Below are 22,144 nucleotides of genomic sequence, written 5' to 3'. Positions count from 1 at the left end.
AATGTATACGAAAACAATTATCACATTGCACAAGTGCACACTGAGATGTTCTTTGTCACTTAAAATTTTACTTATATCCTAAAAAAAATAGATCCTAAAGGGTTGTTAATCATACTCTTAATAGAAAGAAATTTTGCCAGAATAGGAATTTAGTATTATCTGCCAATTATTCAAAAATAAATACAAGATGATGGAATTTATGAAGAGTTTGTGTATGAGGGTTTTTTTTATTTATTTATAAAAAGGGAAATTTTATATATATATATATATAGAGAGAGAGAGCGAGAGAGAGAGAGTTTGTGTATGAAGTTTTATTGTGTAAAAAGGGATAATACATACTGTACATACATACATTGCATTTTAGATATGTTATATATACAGTGGCAGTTTTCTCATGTTTTTTTTGTTTGTTTGTTTGTTTTTTGTTTTTGCCCTTTCAACATAACAGTATGAGGTCTTGACCAGCAGATAGCACTGTTGCAGTTTTCATGAATTCTCACTGTAACCATAAATCTGGTGGATGATAGTCGCAGTACACATACTACTAATAATAACAACAACAAACAAACCAGCAGTTGCTGCAGTATGGCTGAAATCTGAAATAGCTTGACTCATTTATCAATGTTTTTTATTTGGTTTGTTGTTTTGTATTATTCCAAATACTTCTGAATGATCAAAAAGTAAATAAATAAAATAGTAAGTAAATACAATTGACATCTTTTTCTGTGAATTGAATCCCACTATGACGAAGGCCTGGCTCATGAATATTAATCAGGTCCTGATGACGTTGCTTGGCAACCATTCTGAAGGTCCAGCAGCCGGAAATCCTTCTGCGGCGCAGACTTATCTTATGAATATTACGAAGAGTCTTAGAAATAATGAATATTAATTAACCAGACCTACCACCCGATTGGCCTTTTGGAAGAACGACACGACCCTTCATTAATATTTATGAGCTTCAACAGCGGCGAAGAGGAAGCTATGCATACGTATCCAGTATTTCTGTTTTGAACCAGGAAGTAACAACAGTCCTTAGACATTTGAAGAACACTACAATGGGCTGACTGAGGACAATATAGACTGCAGTATGGATAAATATTTAGCACCGTGCCTTCTACTGTATGTTATCGCTGGCTGTTTTGCTAACGGTGAGTTTTAGATAGCCTATCATAGATATATTTGTAGTTTTTAGGTCTTACCCAAATGTCACAGAAATATCAACATTAGGTAAACGATCTGGTTTATAGAATGTCTTTACATATACAAGTTTAAAGCGAATGAAAGGATCTCGCTTATTGTGATTGTTTACATCTGCCCCCCAGACCTCACTTACTTGAACGGGTTCTACTCTAAAACACCACAGAGGTTGTCCAAGTACGGCTGGTTCGGTAATGTTCGGCTCCATCACTTCAGAGTACCGGAAGATGCGGTGCTCGCGCGGTGGCTGCTCACCGTCTCACGGGGACCCGGACTGAACTGTGGCAACCAAAACATCACTGTGTATGTATGGTGAAATTATGAATACTGCTGAATAATCCATGAATTTGAAGTGCTTTCAGTATTGAAATAATCTTTTGAAAGCTTTCCCACGATAACAATGTTATCATGCTTCTAGGTAAAAGTTTGGGCAAATTTAATGGAGAACTTGCTATTATGCAACACTGTGATGAAATGTGATAAAATCCTGAAAACCTCTTTGAAGGAGATTTACTTGGTTTTATAGTTGTAATAATAGCTGACCCATTTGAAAACATGTCCAATATCAAGTGTGGGTTTTAATGTTTCAGATGTTTATATATTTCAAGTTAACATGAAATGAAAATATACCCTTTCTGTTTTCTAAATGCAAGTTATAGATCTTATTGTGAAGAATACATTTCATTTTTTAAAAATGTTTTGAACCAGACATTTTGTCGTCCGCTTGAGCCTCGTCCCTAAAGCTTACATTCATCTAAATCCATTCAGACACAGATACATAGAACCAAGTCCTTGCCCTACTTTTTTTTTTCTTTTTCCATGATGTATGGCTTCCGTTTCATTGTGACTTTAATGTTTTTGTTTTCACAGGTTTAAGTCTTGTAATGAAAATAATTATATTTCAATATGTGCTGATGGGTCTAAGAATGATCTCCTTAGAGGTCGGTCTGAGAGATCACTTCTTGGAAACCGTATACAGAAGACAAATTCTCATGAGAACTCTTTAACTGAGAAGCCCAATTATTATTGCGTATCAATACCAGCAGACTTGCTTAAAAATCCTTGGAAACATGCAAACTATTAAAGAGCACATACAGATGTCAAACATGTTTTGTATACTAATATACTCCTAAAAGATGACAAAATAAACTTTTAGCAGCTAAAATGCACCAAGAAATTAAGGAAAATTGTTTATCAAACCATTTCATGGGGTCTTTAACCCTAAGTTGCACTAGAGACTCATCCTGAAAGAAGTACTGTTGGTTATAAATGTAGTTAAAAGCAACTAAATGACAAAGTAGTGATACGTTTTCTAATTATTTCATTTAACATTGACTTCTGCCCATCTAATGTAAATTAACAGGCACTTTAGGGCAGGAGCGCCCCCGGTCATCAACCCCATAGAAACAGCCTTTCCAAACTCCACATCAGTGTCTCTTGCTCACAATTTGACGCTGACCATTCCCAGTGGACAGAGCGGCAATGTGACACTGTTCAATGTGACCCATCCCAAACCTGGAGACTGGTTCCTTGCTGCTCACCTGCCCAAGGATGAAGGGAAGATAGAGCAGCAGGTGTGTGCATATATATATATTTTGTAGGATTACCTATATAAATGTGACAACTTTCTAGATCAATACAGTAATAAGTACACTTTCTAGTAAAAAACAGTAATATTGTAAAACATTATTACAATTTGAAATAACACATTTTCTATTTTAATATATTTTAAAATGTAACTTATTCCTGGGATGCAAAAGCTGAATTATTTTTTGAAGAACAGTAGAAGTAAATGTGTGATTGTTTGTTGCTTTCTGTTTTAGGGACTGCCGTCTTGCTCATACCTATTTCAGGCACAGATGTTTTTAAGGAGAGCTGCTGACCTGCCAATCCTGCAGCACAACATTCCACTCTATCAAACACTAACTACAACTCCAGCACTGTTTAAGTATGATCTATGTTCATGTGTTTGTATTAAGCAGAATATGTTTGTTAGATATATAAACTACCAGTCAAAACTTTTTGAACTTTAAGATTTTTAATGTTTTTTTGAAGAATTCTATTCTGCTTACAAAGCCTGCATTTATTTGATTGATAATACAGCAAAAACACTTTTTATTATTATTATCAATATTTAAAACAGCCGTGTACGTTTTTATTCAGGATTCTTTGATGAAGAGAAAGATCCAAAGGTTAGCATTTATCTGAAATAAATAAAAAATAAAAAGCTTTTGTAACGTTATGCACTGTACCATTGAAAAGCTTGGAGTCAATACATTTTTTTTGAGGGGGGGAGTACTTTTATTTAGCAAGGATGCTTTAAATTGATCAAAAGTGATGATAAAGACATTTATAATGTTACTAAAGATTTCTATTTCAGATAAATGCTGTTCTTCTGTTCATCAAAGTAACTTGAAAAAATTCTACTCAGCTTTTTTCGACAATAATAATAAATGTTTTTTTGAGCAAATCAGAATATTAGAATGATTTCTGAAGAATCATGTGAGCTTTGAAATCAAAGGAATAAATTACATTTTAAAATATATTCAAATAGAAAACAGTTATTTTAAATAGCAAAAATATTTTACAATTTTCTTGTTTTTGCTGTATTTTGGATCAAATATATGCAGGCTTGAAAGAGACTTCTTTAAAAAAAAAATATAAAAAATCGTACTGTTCAAACAGTAGTAGTATATAATGTAGTGTATATATATGAAAGTGACGTGACATGTGGCCAAGTATGGTGACCCATACTCAGAATTTGTGCTCTACAATTAACACATCCTAAGTGCACACATACAGCAGTGAACACAGACCCGGAGCGATGGGCAGCCATTTATGCTGCGGTGCCCGGGGAACAGTTGGGGGTTCAGTGCCTCAAGGGCACCTCAGTCATGGTATTGTAGGTGGAAGAGAGCGCTGTGCATTCACTCCCCCCACCTACAATTCCTGCCGGACCTGAGACTCGAAATCGGAACCTTTGGGTTACGAGTCCGACTCTCTAACCATTAGGCCACGACTTCCCCAATATATACGTATATACTGTATATGCATATACAAAAGTTTCTGTTTTTGTTTTGTTGAAATCTTTTGTACCTTTTTTGTTTAGGGTCTTTGTTCCAGAGTTCTCCTCCAGGTTGGAGGTTTTCATCTTGAATTGTTCTGTAAAGCTGGGAAATGATTGCGAGCTGTCAATCACTGTAGGCTCCAGCACTTTGAGGCAGGGCTCAGAGGTGAAACAGAACTGTTCAGGGTTAAAGAGCTGCTCCACATCGGTCCTCATTCCCCCGTGGAACAGCTGGTTGCTGGTTACGGTTGAGACTAGTCAACCAAACACCACCATACCTTTCAGCATCTCTGCCAATGTCACAGGTTTGTTTTGATTCATTAAATATTTTTTGCCAGTTATTGCTTGATTCTTAAATGTATTTCCCTCCTCTTTCACTTCATGCACACAGTGGGATGTAAACCTTTGAGCGTCTCTTCAGATTTCAACACCTCAGCCTTCATTCGTACCATCATTGCTCCCCAAAGCAACAGCTCAGGTGGCCTCAGTAACACATCCGTTTCCATGAGAGACCAACCGGGCCTCCGTGCTAACAGCTCTGAGCCAGTGTGCATGAGAAGCCCTTCAGTGTTCAGAGACGAACAGGATGTGCTATCACTACGCTTCATCGTTTCCAGCAGCAACCTAACCGTGACCTCAGACCTTCCCACTGTGCTCACACTTGAGCATTCTCCTGGTGACAGTGGCGGCACGTTTGTTGTACAGCTCCACTTGAACACTGTAAGAATATAATATATTATAACATATTATATTATAATATAATATAATATTGTGAGTGAGATTTTGAAAGAAGTCTTTTGTGCTCACCAAAGCAGCATTTATTCAATAAAATATAAAGTAAAAACTTTAAAATTGTGAAATATTATTACAATTTAAAATAACTTTTCTATTTGGATTTATTTTAAAATGTAATTTATTTCTGTGATGGCAAAGCTTATTTTTCAGCAGCCATTACTCCAGTCTTCAATTTTGGAAATCATTCAAATATGCTGATTTGGTGCTCAAGAAACATTTCTTTTTGCTATCAATTCTAAAAACTATTGGGCTGATTTAATATATATGTATGTGTGTGTGTGTGTGTGTGTGTATATATGTACATATATATATATATATATACCCTTGGTAAATATGATCAAAGAAGGCCATGAAAATTAATCTGCATTGTTAATCCTTTTGATCTTTTATTTAAGAAATTCACAAAAATCTAACCTTTCATTGGATAATAAGAATTTAAAATGGGAGGGAAATATCAATATGAAATAAATGTTTTTCTCTAATACACATTGGCCACAATTAACGGCACCCTTTTATTCAGTACTTTTTTAAACCTCCAATTGTCAGTTTAACAGCTCTAAATTTTCTCCAATAATGCCTGATGAGGTTAGAGAACACCTGACAAGAGATCAGAGACCATTCCTTCATCCAGAATCACTCCAGACCCTTTAGATTCCCAGCTCCATGTTGGTGCATCTCTTCAGTTCACCTCACTCATTTTCTATAGGGTTCAGGTTTGACCATAGCAGAAGCTTGGTTTTGTGCCCAGTGACCCATTTTTGTGTTGTTTTTAAGGTTTGTTTTTGGATTATTGTCTGGTTGGAAGATCCAAATATGGCCCATTATAAGATTTCTAACAGAGTCAGTCACTTGAGTTTTTTATCTGTTGGTATTTGATAGAATCCATGATGTCATGTGTCTAAACAAATTGTCCAGGACCTCCAGCAGAAATATAGGCCCACAACATCAAAAATACAGCAGTATATTTCATTGTACACATGGGGTACTTTTTACCCATCTTGAGTGTTTGCTGCTAAAAAGCTAATTTTTTAGTTTCATCTGACCATAGAAGCCAGTCCCATTTGAAGTTCCAGTCGTGTCTGATAACTGAATATGCTGGAGTTTGTTTTTGAATGAGCTAGGAGAATTTTTCTTGAAACCCTCCCAAACAACATGTTGCGATGTAGGTGTAGATTATACAAGACTGTACAATCACATCCTCTTGTGGCTGATTTTATTTGAGCACAGCATATTCACCACAACCACTGTAATAATGAATAATGAATTGTGACCCAGTTATCCTAGTAACTTTATATTATACTAGGTATATTGAATGTGACTCAGTGTATTTTTTTTAACATCGATAATGGAGTAATATAGATTTTAATATAGATTTAACATTTTTTATTCTTGTGTTTGTGGCATAGAGTTCTCTGGTTGGGGGATTTGCTCATGTCAAAGCATGTCTCACACCTTCTGCTCCTGTACTTCATGTCAACCGCAGCCAGAATTGTGCTACAGGTTAGTCACATTAAAATGTGTGCAATGCATGCTTACTATTCTCCTGCATGTCAGATTTGAAGCTCTCTGTGTATATGTGTGCATGTAGGGCTTATGCAGGGCTATTCTCTGAGTGTGAGCAGCAATGAATCACAGGCACTGTTGAGGATTCCGTTTCCAGACGCAGCAGTGTGGTACCTCAGCCTCCAGTCCGTGTGCAATGACAGGTCAGTTGTGCAAATTCAGTGCAGAACTAGCACACACAGTAAGATAGACCTGTCCTATACATTTATATTGTATGACAACTACAGACATTCCCAAAGCACCTTCTGAGCATTATTTATACTCCTGTGTTTCCTTCTAGTGTCGACTGCAGGAACACATCTGCTATAGTGAGTGCGTCTGTGAGTGTGAGTGCGTGCATTGATGACTGTGGACCGTATGGAGAATGCAGACTGCTACGCACGCACAGCTACTTCTATGGCGCATGTGTGTGCAAAGCAGGTAAACAAAAACAAATGCAAACAACTGGCCATAAATCATTAATAATTAAAGCTACTGAGTTTGTTACTGTTTGCTGTTGACAGGTTGGCAGGGATGGGGCTGTACGGACGGAGTGACTGCGCAGTCATACTCCCGGCAGATGGCTGCGGCTCTGCTCCTCACCCTCAGTAACTTTTTCTTCATCCCACCCATTGTCGTGGCACTTTACAGAGGCTACCACGTCGAGGCCGCCATCTACTTCTTTACCATGTTTTTCTCCACGGTGTGTTTTTATGTTATATTTATATCTATCTATCTATCTATCTATCTATCTATCTATCTATCTATCTATCTATCTATCTATCTATCTATCTATCTATCTATCTATCTGTCTGTCTGTCTGTCTGTCTGTCTGTCTGTCTCTCTCTATCTCTGTCTGTCTATCCATCTGTCTATATATCTGTCTGTCTGTCTATCTATCTCTATCTCTCTCTGTCTGTCTATATGTCTATCTATCAATTCACCACAACCACTGTTATCAATAATGAATTGTGACCCAGTTATCCTAGTAACTTTATATTATATTGTATATTGTATTTGTATCAATGTATTTTTTATTCATATTATGTTGTAATATAGATTAAAAAAATATTCTTGTGTTTGTGGCATAGAGTTCTCTGGTTGGTGGATTTGCTCGTGTCTCACACCTTCTTCTCCTATATATCTGTCTGCCTTTCTGTCTGTTTATAATACACATTGCATATTTTGTAGTCATAAATAGTGTGTCTTCTTTAGTTTTATCATGCTTGTGACCAGCCCGGTGTGACTGTGATGTGCATCATGGACTACGACACTCTCCAGTTCTGTGATTTCTTGGGTTCTGTTGTGTCGGTGTGGGTGACCATTGTGTGCATGGCACGGCTCCAGGATCCAGTAAAATATGTAAGTACTATATTGTGTATATTTTTATTTTAATCAATAATGGTCATTGTTGTTAATAATGTGCACATCTCCCATGGAGTCATGGTAGATGTGTTGGAGCTTTGTCATTGGTGAAAGGGGTTACACAGCATCTCTAATAACTAAAGATTGATTGTTATTGGTATTATGACCGTTTTTGTTCAAGTGTGACAATTTTAAATACAACCTACCAGCAGACAGCTGCAGGGTGGAACTGAAACTGCTGCATGTTGCCATTAAATGGTACCCTTGTGTTGCCATGTTCATTCATGAAAGTGTCAAATGTCTTTATCACCTTGTAAACTGCAATGGAACTATTGTGGAATGGCACGGCATGTTTAACTAGACCTACCTGTTCTTTAAAGGAAATGGTGTGATAAAAGGTATTGTTACTACCACGAGCCAGTAAAACATTTTTACATTTTTGTACTTGAATTTGGCTTTTTGAAATGTAAGCCCTGGAAAACCCTGCTTTTAGTTTTCGACAAAAACAATCTTTTCTCGCTAAATTAACGACGCAGCGCGTCTAAATACAGAGCACTTCACCCGGCTGCCCTGCCCGCACGCGATCTCGCGATATTACTCCTTGAGGTTAAAAGCGGTCTCGCGATATCAGTATAAAATTTAGTTTGTGTAAAACCTTTGATGGTGCTTGCATTATATTGTTCGGTCTTTTATTGCACGTGCTGTTTACTTGGGTTTCATTTGAACGCGTATAAATTCTGACGCGCGTTGTGTTGCACTGTTATCATTTACAAGCGAGAAGCACGTGTCCATCTCAGCAGCTCGGTCCACAAACTCTTCCTTTGCATGAGTTTGTTCAGCTGGGAAAACAGTGCGCGTTATCTCACTAGATTTATAAAGTACATATTTTAGAAACCCATGCCAGCACAGGAGAATACATCAACATATTTCTATATTCTACATTTCAAAATAAAAGTTCAAACCCTCTCTCTGAGTTTGCATGTGACCTAATATTAAAATTATATGGATTTAAACGTCATTGAATCACGCTGTAAAGTGAAACATCAACAGGTCGCCGGCGCCCTCTGCAGGTGTTTGTTATAAACTTATAATACTTAATGTAGTTAAGTTGTGTATGCTCATATTATTTAGTATAGGCATATTAGTTTACGTATTTTAACAGTGTTGTTCATTAAAACCATGTGATTACTTGGTTTTTGATACTTTATTCAAACCAGTTATTATTGTCTCATCATTAGCTTAATATATATATATAAAAGTAGTCCTACTAAAGCCTGCTTTTCACTTAGGTCTGCTGTCAGATTGCTCACTTGTCAAAATAATCAGTAGATTACTTGATTACCTAAATAATCGTTAGTTACGGCTCTAGATAAATAAAAAAAAATTAAAATATTGTCTCATTCTAGTGAACTAAGTATCTATATTTTGTCTTATCTCACGAGCTAAATGTATTGTCACACCCCTAGTGTCCATGATCGTGATATAGCTCTTAATTTTCCAAGTGTATGAAGCTTCTACTCTTCTGGTTAATCATATATTCATGACAAAAATCACTTTGAATGAGGAAATTTAAAACTTTGCCATAGTATCCTTTCAAATTTTAAAGTCACCACAGCCATGGTTTGCATGCGCTGCATGTTATTTGTACAATTTTGTTTTATTCATTTATTTATTAGAATTTGAAAGATTATAACGATATTGTGATCTCTGATTTTAGTCCTTGAAAACCAAAAAAGTAATGCTTGAAAAGTCCTTGAAAGTCAAAATTTCATTTTGCAGTTTCTGTACGAACCCTGTTTTTATTTACAGGTATTGTGTATAAATTTATAATCATATTATTATGTCTATAAATTAGAAGAATGAGTATTTAAATCATCAATAAATATAACATTTTATATTAAATATTAAATAGTTTTCCCCCCTTTAGTCAAGGATTCTTGCATTAAAATTGTAAATTTGCCTTCTCAATTTTCCTTTTCTATATTCATCTTTAGAATGAAATATGAGACTTGAGTAAACGCCCTTAAACTATTAAGTGTCTTATAATGAATAGAATGGGGGCCGTTTATTGTTAATGTTCTAGTGCTTCTGATGTCAGAGTTCAATCAGTTTCTACAGATTAGTTTCAGTAGATTGTCTTTTTAGACTGGGAAGGAAGTTTTTGGTTCTGAAACAGTTTGCATGTTACAATGAAAAAGATTTAAAAAACAAAACAAAAACAACAATTAAATGTTGATTTACATTATTTATTTAAAATATGTTGCATGTCTGTTTTAATAGCTTATATTGTTTTTACATTACAGCTATTGTTTATGGTGGGCACTCTCATAATTTCTATGGCAATGCAGTTGGACCGCAGGGGGCTATGGAACCTTTTAGGTCCTGTCCTGTTTGCTGTGGTTATTATGGTCACTTCCTGGGTGAGTTTGACTTTTCCATTACTCCAAAACATTATGTATTCTTAGATTGTTTTTTGATATTGTGACTGACTAATAATAGGAATTTAATAAATTTTTATTTAATTTAAAAAAAAGTAAATACACAACTTTTTAAATGTTTTAGGTCAGTAATATTTTTGTAACAAAATTAATTTGTTTATTCAGCAGATATGCATTACAGTGATCAAAAGTAACAGTAAAGATGTTTATTATAGTACTGTTACTACCCACACGGAAATAACCTATATAAACATATATGTTTTAATATAGGTTTTGATATATGTTTTTAATATATTTGACATATATAAAATTGGCCGTTTTCCTATAATATATGTACATATATGTACACATATATGTGTACATATATGTACACATATATGCATACATATATGTACACATATACGTGCATACATGTACCTATATAGGTACATATATGCATGTATGTATATATATGTGTGCATATATGCACCTATATGTTTACCTATATATTAGTAAAATTATTAAAATCCATAGCTGCTAGACAACATAAATAAAAGCCCCAAATGTCGAAATTTACATTTACATGTACATATAGGGCTTATATGTGGATATAAAGAAGCAATACAGGAGACCTATATGGCCTTTATATGCACATATATGCACCTCAATTTTGCCTATATGTGGCATATATACGCATATATGCAGCATATATGTTATCATATATGTGCATATATACTGCATATAGGTTTCATATATGCGCATATATCCTCATATAGGTTCTTTCCATGTGGGTAATACTACAAAAAAAAGATATATAGAAAATCGTGGTTTCCTCAAAATATTAAGCAGCATAAATTTATTCAACTGTTATAATAATAAATGTTTCTTGAACACCAAATCAGCATGTAAAATGATTTCTAAATGATCACGTGACACTAAATAATAGCGGCTTGAAAATTCAGATTTTCAACTATTTGAACAATATTACAGTTATTGTTACAGTTTTTAATGTATTTTTATTTCAATAAATTCAGCCTTGGTGAGCATGAGAGACAAACACACACACGTACACAAAATCGTATTTCCCCCAAACTTATATAATTATATAAATTAATTAAATTCTGATTTAAAAGTTACTTTTCTAAATGAATGAATGAGTGAATAAATAAATAACTGATCTACTCCCACCAAAAAAAAAAAGATATCCTTACAGATTTCACTTTCAAGTAAATCAGTACATTTCCATTTAATGATGAGCAGTGTTGAAATATTTCCCGTCCTGTTCACTTGTGTTACAGGTTTATCGAGGAGTGAAACGGCATCAATGCTACCCTCCGTTGTGGCGCCGCTGGGTGTTGTTCCTGCTTCCGGGCATCGTATCTGCATTGATTGGAGTGTGCGTGTACGTCTTCGCTCAGACCGACAGCAACTACTACTACACTCATTCCATTTGGCATGTCATGGTGGCCACGAGCGTGGTCTTCCTCTTACCACCCCGTGAAAAACACGTTCCCCCCTGGGGCTGGACCAACAAAATCTGTAGCTACAGGAGGTGTAAAAATGAGAAAGTAGAGCTTTACACTGTCACCTAAATACACTGCTATTGAAATTTGCACAAACTGGATTTTCGTGTGCATTTTAACAGTTTTACAAACATTAGTGATTAGCTTTAAGAAACACATCAAGCTTTATCTGAAAGATTCTCCTCTGCAGTCGCCAGTACGACTGTATGCACATTAATAACAACTTAAAGGAATAGTTTACCCAAAAATTTTACCCAAAATTTTTTTACTATCATTCTAAACCCATAAACCAAATCAATGGAACACAACAGGGGATTCTTGACAATTCATAGCGACCACATCAATCAAGTGAAGACTATCAGTAACAAATTTATTTTGGTGCCACACTGCAGAAGGCTTGGAATATAGTGCATTAGTCATGTAGACTACATTTATGGTGCTTTTTGATGAACAAAAACTTCTCCTTTTGTGTTTCATGGAAAAGAAAATAACTGCTTACAGGTTTTAATGACGTGAGGGTGAGTAAACAATGCCATAATTTTCATTTTTGAATGAACTATTCCTTTAAACAGTTTACTTTTGCACTTTTTAACTTTTCAAATGAGTGATTTCACAGAGAACAACAGCAATGTCAATAATTTAAGAACGAAAATGAGCAAAAGGCAACTTAGTGAATGTCATTTGACCCAGTTTACTCCATGAAGCACTTTTGTGAGTTCGAAGAATCAGTTTAGCAGTTTATAACACTGCATTTGTCAAGTTCTTTGCGGACAAATGTCTTTTTTTTTATCTCTTTTGAGAAAAACTACTGAATTCTTGGTATATTCAGCACTTTTTTCAGTTGTTTTTAATGAGTAGCACCACATTGAATCTGTACCCGGATTGTTCCTGAAAAAATAATTTTTTTAAATGACACATTTAACTATAGTTAAATACTTTTCACAGATTTCTGGAGATTTTCTTTCAAAATCAGCACAGGAAATTAGAAAAAATAAATAAAATAGCAAATTCTGTCTGGACCTACTTATGACATTAAGGATGATGTTGGGCATTTTCATGACCAGAGAGGACTGTTGTCTGTGTCTCTGAACTATTGTTTGCTTACACTGGAGAGCAGCTGCAGTAGTTCCTTGTTTAATAGCCAATTTATACCACTGTCAGGAATGTACAAGAAATTACCTCCCTTCTTCCTCCCTAAAAGCCTTGGAATTTTTCTTGAGATGTTGCTCTTACGTTTCCGAGGGGAAGAACTTCTTGAACTCGCTTAAAATTGTGTATGCTTGAGCCAGTATGTGAAATTATGCTTGTACGCCAGTATGAATGGCTGTGTCTGCTTAATAGGTTAAAGGTGTGTGTTTGTTATGGGTGTCTGATGTATGATGACCTGATGTATTTAAGATGAACTTCTGTATTGGTCAAGGCGTTACATAGATATGCATTATACTGTACTTCTGAACACCTCAGGCCAGTTTAAACTTGAAGAGGCATCTGTGGACGTTCTTTTCAGATTTAAATTTACATAGCAGCTGTCCTTTAAAGATCAAATGTATGTAAATCAGTGTCACGGTTTTCTATTTAACGTGATTTATCTCGTTTTTCCAGAGGAGGTAAAGTGTTAATTAGGGTTGGAATATTATACAGATGTTTTATATTAATTTTGTATTGGAATTGATATTGAAAAGAACTATGAGCTAAACTAAGATAGTTTAATTTGTAAATCTATCAATCTCAAAACCTTTTCTTCTTTCTTAAAGGATTTAGTTTTGATTTAATATTGCTTATTGTGACAATCCTGGCTCTTCTTTGTGTCCATTGGTAGGCCTTGTAAATTGCACAAATATGCACTTGTGTTTGGGGTTGAGAGTCACAGAGATTATATACATTTTTATTTGTGCTCTTGATTCCTGTCTCCTTTTTTCATAAAGTGTTCTGCAATCTATATGCTAATAAATGGTGAAATAAATAATGATATTAATAATTTAATATTTAATACCCCTAATTTAATATATTAAATATTTAATAATTTTTTTAATCATGTGACACTGAGGACTGGAATAAGGATGTCAGAAATAGATTCCATTTTAAAATATTGAACAAAATTTTTAATATTTCACAGTATTTCTGTTTGTTTTAATTAAATACAGTCTTGGTGAGCATAAGATATTTCCTTTAAAAATTAAATAAATATTTATTTAAATTAAAAAAATAATATCTACCCCAAATGTTTGGACAGTGCCTTTTGCCATTTTGTGATAAATGTGTGCGAATTGTGAATGTAATTCATATATTTTCAATAACAGAATTTTGTAACACTACATATGTCAAATTTTAAGGCATTTCCTTCTTTTAGAGTGATTAACATTAAAGCTAATGGGTTTTTATGTTAGCCTGTACCTTTTGACAATTTCTACTGACAAATTTCTTTTCTAAGGATTATTTAGCAGATACAGATGAACAGATTAACAATAATTTACCATCTAGATTTACAAATTAACTACAGATGTACTTTGTCCCATCCTGTCCATTCAAGTATTCACTGAAGCACTGTTATAATATGTGATGTGAATATATGTAAATAAACTGTGACAATTTATAGCAGAAAGGAAAATCTTTATATCAAATAAATACATTAAAAACGTGACAAATGTGTGAAAAAGGCAAATTACACTTAAAACACTGAAGAAAACATTTGTTGAACAGTTGAAAGTTGGTAATATATCTGATGGTTTACAGTATTATTGCTACATCATAAATATTATCTTTAAAATGCATGAAAAGCTATATTTCTACATATCATATAGAGAAATGTGAACAGAGGAATCAAGCATTCTTATTATATAATGACCTTTAGTTATAACATCTGTTTTGTAGAGCACAACGGGAAGCAATGGAGATGCCACTTACAACTGTGATAGGTAACATAATAGCAAAAAATAACAAAAGCAGTAAATGTTGTGTGCATGTTTAAAGCCGGGATGCAGTTCCGGTGTTAGAGTTAGAGTTCTTTGCCTTCCCATCATCCTCTGCGGTTTGGCTGGCGAGGGCAGGTGAGGGGCTGGAGTGACGCTGACGACGCATGAACGGGAAAACACTGGACATTTACAAAGACAAACATTGATAAGACATCTCATCTGCAGGCCGAGCAAAATGGGTATATCTGTCTTAGACTTTTACCTTTTCTTGGTCTCCTGTGGTACTATGGCTCTGGCTAATAAGTTCTTGTAGAGTTCAGATTTCAGATAACGAGGGTAAGAATCCTACAAAGAACCACAGAAGACATTTATTGAATAATGGCAAGAATATTTAAATCCTTTTAGCATCTTTTCACATCATAAAAGCTTTCACTCTAAAAAAAATGGTGCTATATAGCACTAAAAGTGTCAAATGGTGCTATGTAGAACCATAAGAGGTGCCATATTGCATTGTATTTTTTCAACAAAAATGGTGCTAAAAAGGGGCTTAACCGGTTCTTTGTACGGCAGTGTTGCTATATAGCACCTTAATCACCCCGAAAAAACCGCTGAAGAACCATACAGGAGCTTAACAGGTTCTGTATATGGTAGCGGTGCTATATAGCCCCTCAGTCATGCCAAATAACCGGTGAAGAACCACTGAAGCACCAAGATTTGGTACTATAAAGCACCAAAAGTGGTTCCCCTATGATTACGAGCCAAAGAACGTCTCGGTTAAGTACGTAACCCTCGTTCCCTGATGGAGGGAACGGAGACGTTATGTCGTGACGACATTAGGGGATTCACTTGGGAGCCCCAACCACCTCTGATAAGAGAAAACGCCAATGAAATTTGGCTAGTGGATTTTGCATACCTGAGTCACTCCCCGTACATACGGGTATAAAAGGGCGACAGGTGCAACCACTCATCAGGTTTTCCGCTGAGGAGCCGAGAACGTGTCCCTGGCAACCAGCGATGGTTCAAGGTTGTGGCATGGGGACATAACGTCTCCGTTCCCTCCATTAGGGAACGAGGGTTACGTACGTAACCGAGACGTTCCCTATCTGTCGGTCACTACGAGTTATGTCGTGACGACATTAGGGGTCTATGGAAAGCGCCACAACCTGAACCCCGTCACGACCTTGTGGCATGCAGATGTTGATAAGCTAGTGCGTGACAGACAAATGCCATGCGAAGGTTGCAACCTTCCCACCGCCCCAGCGCAAATTCGCTAACCTTGGCGCCCGCAGGGACCACTGAGTACATTGCTGCTGGAGATAGCCAAGCCGCTGTTCCTTTCCCCAAGAAATCGGAAGGGATTTCGACCTTCTATGAAAGACCGCTTCAAGTCTTTCCTATTTGTTGTTACAGCTTGGCAGTAACGATGGGGAAGCGAGCCTTCCGGAGAAGGGCGCTACGGAGGCCACGATTGAGCTCCCCCGGGATGTGAACGGCACGCAGCGATTTCAAGATTCAAGATTCAAGAGTTTTTATTTGTCACATACACAATTATACAGAGTATAACCAGATTTGAGCTGAGGAGGAGATGGCGGGTGAGCTGTGACATGCGGCGTGATCATAGACCTCCCTGACGGTTGATGTACGAAACAGCCGCAGTGTTGTCCGTACGGACCAACACGTGCTGGCCCAACAGCAGTGGCCGGAACTGCCTTAGGGCCAGATGCACTGCCAGCAGCTCTAGGCAGTTGATGTGCCAAAGCAGTCGAGGCCCCGTCCAGAGCCCCGAAGCTGCCTGCCCGTTGCATGTAGCGCCTCAGCCCGTGCTGGAGGCATCTGTTGTGACAACAACATGCCGGGACACTTATCCTAAGGGCACCCCAGCCCGTAGAAACGCAAGGTCTGACCAGGGGCTGAAAGAGCGGCGACACGATTGTGTGATGGTCACACGACGTGTCCCGCGGCGCCATGCCCATCTCGGGACCCGTGAGTGTAACCAGTGCTGAAGTGGTCTCATATGAAGCAACCCGAGCGGCGTGACTGCGGCTACCGATGCCATATGCCCCAGGAGCTGCTTAAACTGTTTCAGCGGAACCACTGTCCTGCCTCTGAAGGAACTCAGGCAGTTCAGCACTGATTGGGTGCGCTCGTCTGTGAGACGTGCCGTCATACTCACGGAGTCTAACTCCACACCATAGACTGTAAAAAAATATGGACGTAGTGTCCGTGACGTCACCCGTAGTGTTCTGAAGACCGTTTTTGAAGCCTAAAGTGGGCGTAGCCGACCGTCGCCATCTTGGCAGCGCGTCACTCCCGGATAAACGAAAATGGGCAAAGAAGCGGTACCTGGGTGGAGCTGAGGTGCCTGGTGCTGAAACCACGCTATTATATTAGAATTTCACTCACCGGAAAAAATGTAGTCCAGGCTTCTTCTGGGACGATCTGTTAATACAATTAACCCCACAGCAAGCCATTATGACAGTGAAATAATCCCGACACGGCAAACACGGCAGAAATGCTAAGATTAGTGGCTGGAATTTATTTATTTTTACGATAAATTAGCTGAGGTAACGTGACGGCTAACAGACAGCAGACACACGGCTAATGACCACAGCAGCGGGAATCCACCTGTCACTCAAACGTGGACACACCCTTAATTATGCAGAACTTTAAGGATTAATCAACTAAACGGATGAGTTATAAAAAAATTCACCCCCCTCACAGTTGTCATGAAGGGCAAAATTAGCTGTATAGACCAAAACACATTCAGACACCAGGCTGTACGTTTTTTTCTGCTGTAAAAGTTGGCATTTTAACATGGAGGAGATTTGATTCACTTCTGACACCATCCTCAAGTGGCCAGTCAACGAATTGCAGTTTAACTCACTTCCGTGTTGGTTTCAAGAGAAAGACGGGGATGTTGCCGCTTGCTCCACACCGAGAAAAGAGATTCTCTGCACAGGACGCAGGAGGGCACCCACGGCGACCAGGAGACTGAGGCCTGGCCCTCGGGCCAGAGGTGGCAGCTGGAGCATCCCGCCACGGGAGGATGTGCTGAATCGCCTGTCTTCAAAGCTGAATCGCTTTGTCGACGTCCTTCATATCTGCCAGGTTGAGCCAGAGATGGCGCTCTTGGACCACAAGAGTGGACATCGCCTTCCCGAGGGACCGCGCCGTGACTTTCGTCGCCCGGAGAGCGAAGTCAGTCGCCGTGCGCAGCTCCTGCATCAACCCCGGGTCGGTACTACCCTCGTGCATTTGTTTTAGGGCCTTGGCTTGATGTACTTGCACAATCGCCATGGCATGCAGGGCAGAGGCAGCCTGGCCCGCAGCGCTGTAAGCCTTGGCGGCGAGCGCGGCCGTCAGCTTACAGGCTTTGGACGGAAGACGAGGACGATTCCTCCAAGTGGCGGCGTTTTGCGGGCACAAGTGCACCGCATCCGCTCTCTCCACCTGGGGAATGTCCACGTACCCCCTAGCCGCCCCGCCATCGAGGGTAGTGAGGACGGAGGAGGGAGACGAGCGGCTTCTGGCCGAGAAAGCGGCCGTCCACGACTTCGTCAGCTCCTCATGCACCTCCGGGAAGAAAGGCACCGGGGTAGAGCGCGGCCGTTGGTTGCGTCCCGCCCCGATAAACCAATCGTCCAGCTGCGAAGGCTCGGGACTGGGCGGTCTGTTGACCTCCAGCCCGATACTCACGGCTGCCCGGGCAAGCATGGCCGTCAACTCTGGGTCCGGATCGGCAGTGGCAACAACACCCGAGGGGGGCAGCCCCGCCGACCCTTCATCCTCAGAGGACGAAAGCCCATCCCCCGATGCTGCGATCGACATCTGATCCTCGGCTGGTGCACCGAATGAAATGCTGGCAGACCCGTGGGTCGAACCAGCGAGATCGCTCGGGAACCGGACGGGACAAGCGCTGCGAGAGGGGTAAGAGGTCCGTGGGGACGTGCCTGGCGGAGAAGCTCTTACTGTCACCCTAAGATCTCCCAGAGCGCCAGCCGGCGGTCCTCTGTTCGAGCCAGAGAGGCCGGGACGGGTGGCGGCAGAGGGTGCCAATCCTTTCAGAAAGGAAAGGCGAGATCGCAGCGTTGCCATGTTCATACGCCCACAACAGGCGCATGACTCATCCACGAACACATCTTCAGCGTGCTGGATGCCCAGACACTGAAGACAACATTCGTGTCCGTCGTCCGCGGACAGGAAGCGACCGCAACCAAGAGAACACGGACGGAATGGCATCTTTAAAAAGACGCGAACCATCCACTCTTTCAGAAATTCGCTCTTTTAGGTGAAGTGCCCAGAGGAATCGCTGCTGCAGGGACACCGCTGTCTGCACCGTAACGCCACCCAGGAACGACCAGAGGCAGAAGGCTTTGTGGAGATCAGGCTTTAGACTTCTCATCCACTTGACTCCGAAGCAAAAATCTGATGAGTGGTTGCACCTGTCGCCCTTTTATACCCGTATGTACGGGGAGTGGCTCAGGTATGCAAAATCCACTAGCCAAATTTCATTGGCGTTTTCTCTTATCAGAGGTGGTTGGGGCTCCCAAGTGAATCCCCTAATGTCGTCACGACATAACTCGTAGTGACCGACAGATAGGGAACCACTTTTAGTGCTATATAGCACCATTTTTTTTTAGAGTGATATTAATATCCATATTCAAGTGACCCATATTTATTTACACCCTATAAATCACTTGGAAGTCTTCACTTCTTTAAAGTTTGGGGTCATTATGATTTTATTAAAATAAATCAATGGTTTTATTCAGTAAGGATGCTTTAAACTGATCAAAAGTGACAGAATATTTATTTTTTACATAATTATTATTATAATTTTTATATAATCTAAATGCTGTTGTTTTAACTTTCTATTCAAGAAACCTGAAAAAATGTAACACGGTTTCCCCAAAAGTATTAAACTGAACAACTGTTTTTAACATTGATAATAATAGGAAATGTTTCTTAAGCACTAAATCAGTATATTAGCATATTAGATATTATCTGAAGGATCATGTGACACTGAAGACTGGAGTAATGATGCTGAACATTCAGCTTTAACATCACTATACATTACTTTAAATATATATACAAATACAAAATAAGAGTTATTTTAAATTGTAATAATATTTCACAATATTATTGGCATGCATAAGAGACTTCTTTCCAATTTTTAAAAAAATCAACCCAAAATATTTTAATGGTAGAATACTATATATTTATGCACATTCTGCATTTGATCAAAGAGCTGAATATTATACCTTTTTCATGAGGAAGTAAATGTGCATTTGAGCATCATCCAAGACAAAACGATGAGGGCGCTTGAGTCCTTCCAGGGTCTTTTCCATGGTCTTGCTGTCAATATTCACCCAGCGATTTGCACCAGGAGCCAGGAACTGCCTGATAGTTTATAATGGAGATCAGTTACAAGATTCAACAATAAAAAAAACTAGACAAACTAGAGGTGCTGAGAGACTTCAATTCAAATGGCACACCGATTAAGTATATATAGTACATACTTACTGATTTACCATATAGGTAATTTATTTTTATGATGGCAAAGCTAAAATTTTTAGGAAAGCATGGTACATTTTTGATGAATAAAAAGTTCAAAAGAACTGCATATTTAAAATATAAATTTTTTGCAACCTTATTGTTGTATGGATAAAATATTAAGGTCATACTTGTAAACCTCATCCACTTTCTCTGGAATTTTTGCAGTCTCGCCGTGACGAACGTCTTCACAGGCCTGCCAGAAACACAAGTTCTCCGCTGATAACATGAGAGAAACAAAGAAGGGGAACAAGAGAGAAGCACCCAGAAAAGGGGACAAAAGAAGATGATGAGAGGGAAGGGATGAGAGAGAGAACGGGAAAGAGAGAAACTTGAAAAGTTGTTACATTATTCATATATACAGAGTGTGCAGCAGGATAAAAATGGAATCTATTAAAGCTCCAAAAATACAGAAGGGAACAGTTTTGGGACGCTCTTCAGAACTGGGTTAAAATAAAAGATGTTTATATAAAGAGGGATTCAAACAAAAAAAATTGCAAAAATACCACAGTGATATCATGATTTTGGAAAATTCCATGGTATTCTTTGATGTAAATTCCATTTATAAATGTAAATTATTATTTAGTTCTAGAGATCAGCTGATATTGATATATTGTGACCAATATAAAACCGTACTAAATCATTTTTTAAGTGTCTGATATGCAACTGATTTTGAAACAATTTAATTCTGCTTTTTTGACACAATATCTAAATTATTCATCACCAGTCAAAAATGAACAGTCTGTTACAAAGATTTCAATTAACCTGCATATTTATTATAATTAACACTTGTCCAAAGCTGCTTAAAGTAATGTAACTAAAATGGAAAATAACAAGTATTTTGTAATCTAAGATTTTGCACAATTTTGTTCACTATGCCAGTTTATCTTTGTTTTTATATACATCCAACATTTCTATAACACATCTGTCATACACCATTTGGTTTCAGTAAGATTTTATATATATATTGTGACGAGTCGGCTGCCTCCCCCCTGTCCATCATCACCACCCCGTCCCTTATTCGCCGCCCTTCACCAGGCTCCCGACGGGAGTGGGTGTGTGAGAGAGGAGGGGCGCTGAACACGCAGGGCTGGCGGCGTGTGATGAGGCGCACCTGACGTGAATGGAGCCTCATCACCGCCGCCGTTTAAACTCCGAGCGCGCCTCTCCTCGGGAGACCGGTCTCTTCCCCGTGCATGCACGCTGGTGTCCTCGTGGGTCCAGGAAAGGGAGCGTAGAGGGAACTACCTGCCGCCGCCAGAGACGCGAGCGGCCGGACCCGCAGTCCGGCCGACACTGCACCCGCGATACGGCCGTCGGGCAAGGACGCCGGGCCGTGGAATCCCGTCGAGCACCCGGGGATGAAGGAGTTGGACGAAGCCGCCACAGAAGCCGCCGTCACCCGCGCCCCGGGACCTCCAGACGGGAGCGCGTGCGGCCGCCGGACTCCGCCCCTTACCTGGACCCTTCCCTCCTGAACACTGCCCTCCTTCACGAGCCCCGCAGCACAACGAGGACACCAGATCCCTGTTTATTTTGGACACTTTTCCCCCTTTGGACACTTTATTTGAAATATTGTTTAATAAAAACCTCTCCGAGGCTTGACGCCACGCCCACTGTGTCTGTCGTTGGCTCCTCCCGCCACTATATATATATATATATATATATATAAGAAAGAAATGAAAGCTGTTTAAAATGTTACAAAAGATGTGTACCTGAAGACTGAATGATACTGACATAATGATATTGAAAATTCAGCTTTGCATCACAGAAATA

The 22,144-nt window shown here is 38.8% G+C and overlaps 2 protein-coding genes across 2 annotated transcripts in view; one reads left to right on the top strand and one right to left on the bottom strand.

Annotated features, from left to right (window-relative positions):
* The first annotated feature begins 780 nt into the window (after positions 1-780).
* On the top strand, positions 781-13,800 carry LOC306873026 (transmembrane protein 8B-like). The gene is made up of 13 exons (XM_079422018.1): positions 781-1,148; positions 1,323-1,500; positions 2,561-2,771; positions 3,021-3,145; positions 4,307-4,569; positions 4,656-4,984; positions 6,466-6,559; positions 6,648-6,765; positions 6,903-7,042; positions 7,126-7,304; positions 7,817-7,963; positions 10,270-10,386; positions 11,682-13,800. The coding sequence occupies exons 1-13, from the start codon at positions 1,088-1,090 to the stop codon at positions 11,973-11,975; spliced, it is 2,256 nt and encodes a 751-aa protein (XP_079278144.1). The 5' UTR covers positions 781-1,087; the 3' UTR covers positions 11,976-13,800.
* A 698-nt stretch (positions 13,801-14,498) lies between these two features.
* LOC306873053 (regulator of G-protein signaling 11-like) overlaps positions 14,499-22,144 on the bottom strand; it is a 16,828-nt gene continuing 9,182 nt past the window's right edge. The window contains exons 14-17 of the mRNA XM_079422056.1: positions 20,500-20,587; positions 20,077-20,215; positions 15,081-15,163; positions 14,499-14,997 (exon numbers count right to left, since the gene is read on the bottom strand). Coding sequence (XP_079278182.1) covers positions 14,871-14,997; positions 15,081-15,163; positions 20,077-20,215; positions 20,500-20,587 — 437 coding nt within the window. The 3' untranslated portion in view covers positions 14,499-14,870. The remainder of the gene's footprint in view (positions 14,998-15,080; positions 15,164-20,076; positions 20,216-20,499; positions 20,588-22,144) is intronic.

The sequence above is a fragment of the Barbus barbus genome (assembly GCF_936440315.1).
Source record: "Barbus barbus genome assembly, chromosome: 7".
Classification (NCBI taxonomy): Eukaryota; Metazoa; Chordata; class Actinopteri; order Cypriniformes; family Cyprinidae; genus Barbus; species Barbus barbus.
The sequence above is the reverse complement of the archived record's forward strand: the minus strand, read 5'-3'. Positions and strand labels throughout refer to the sequence as shown.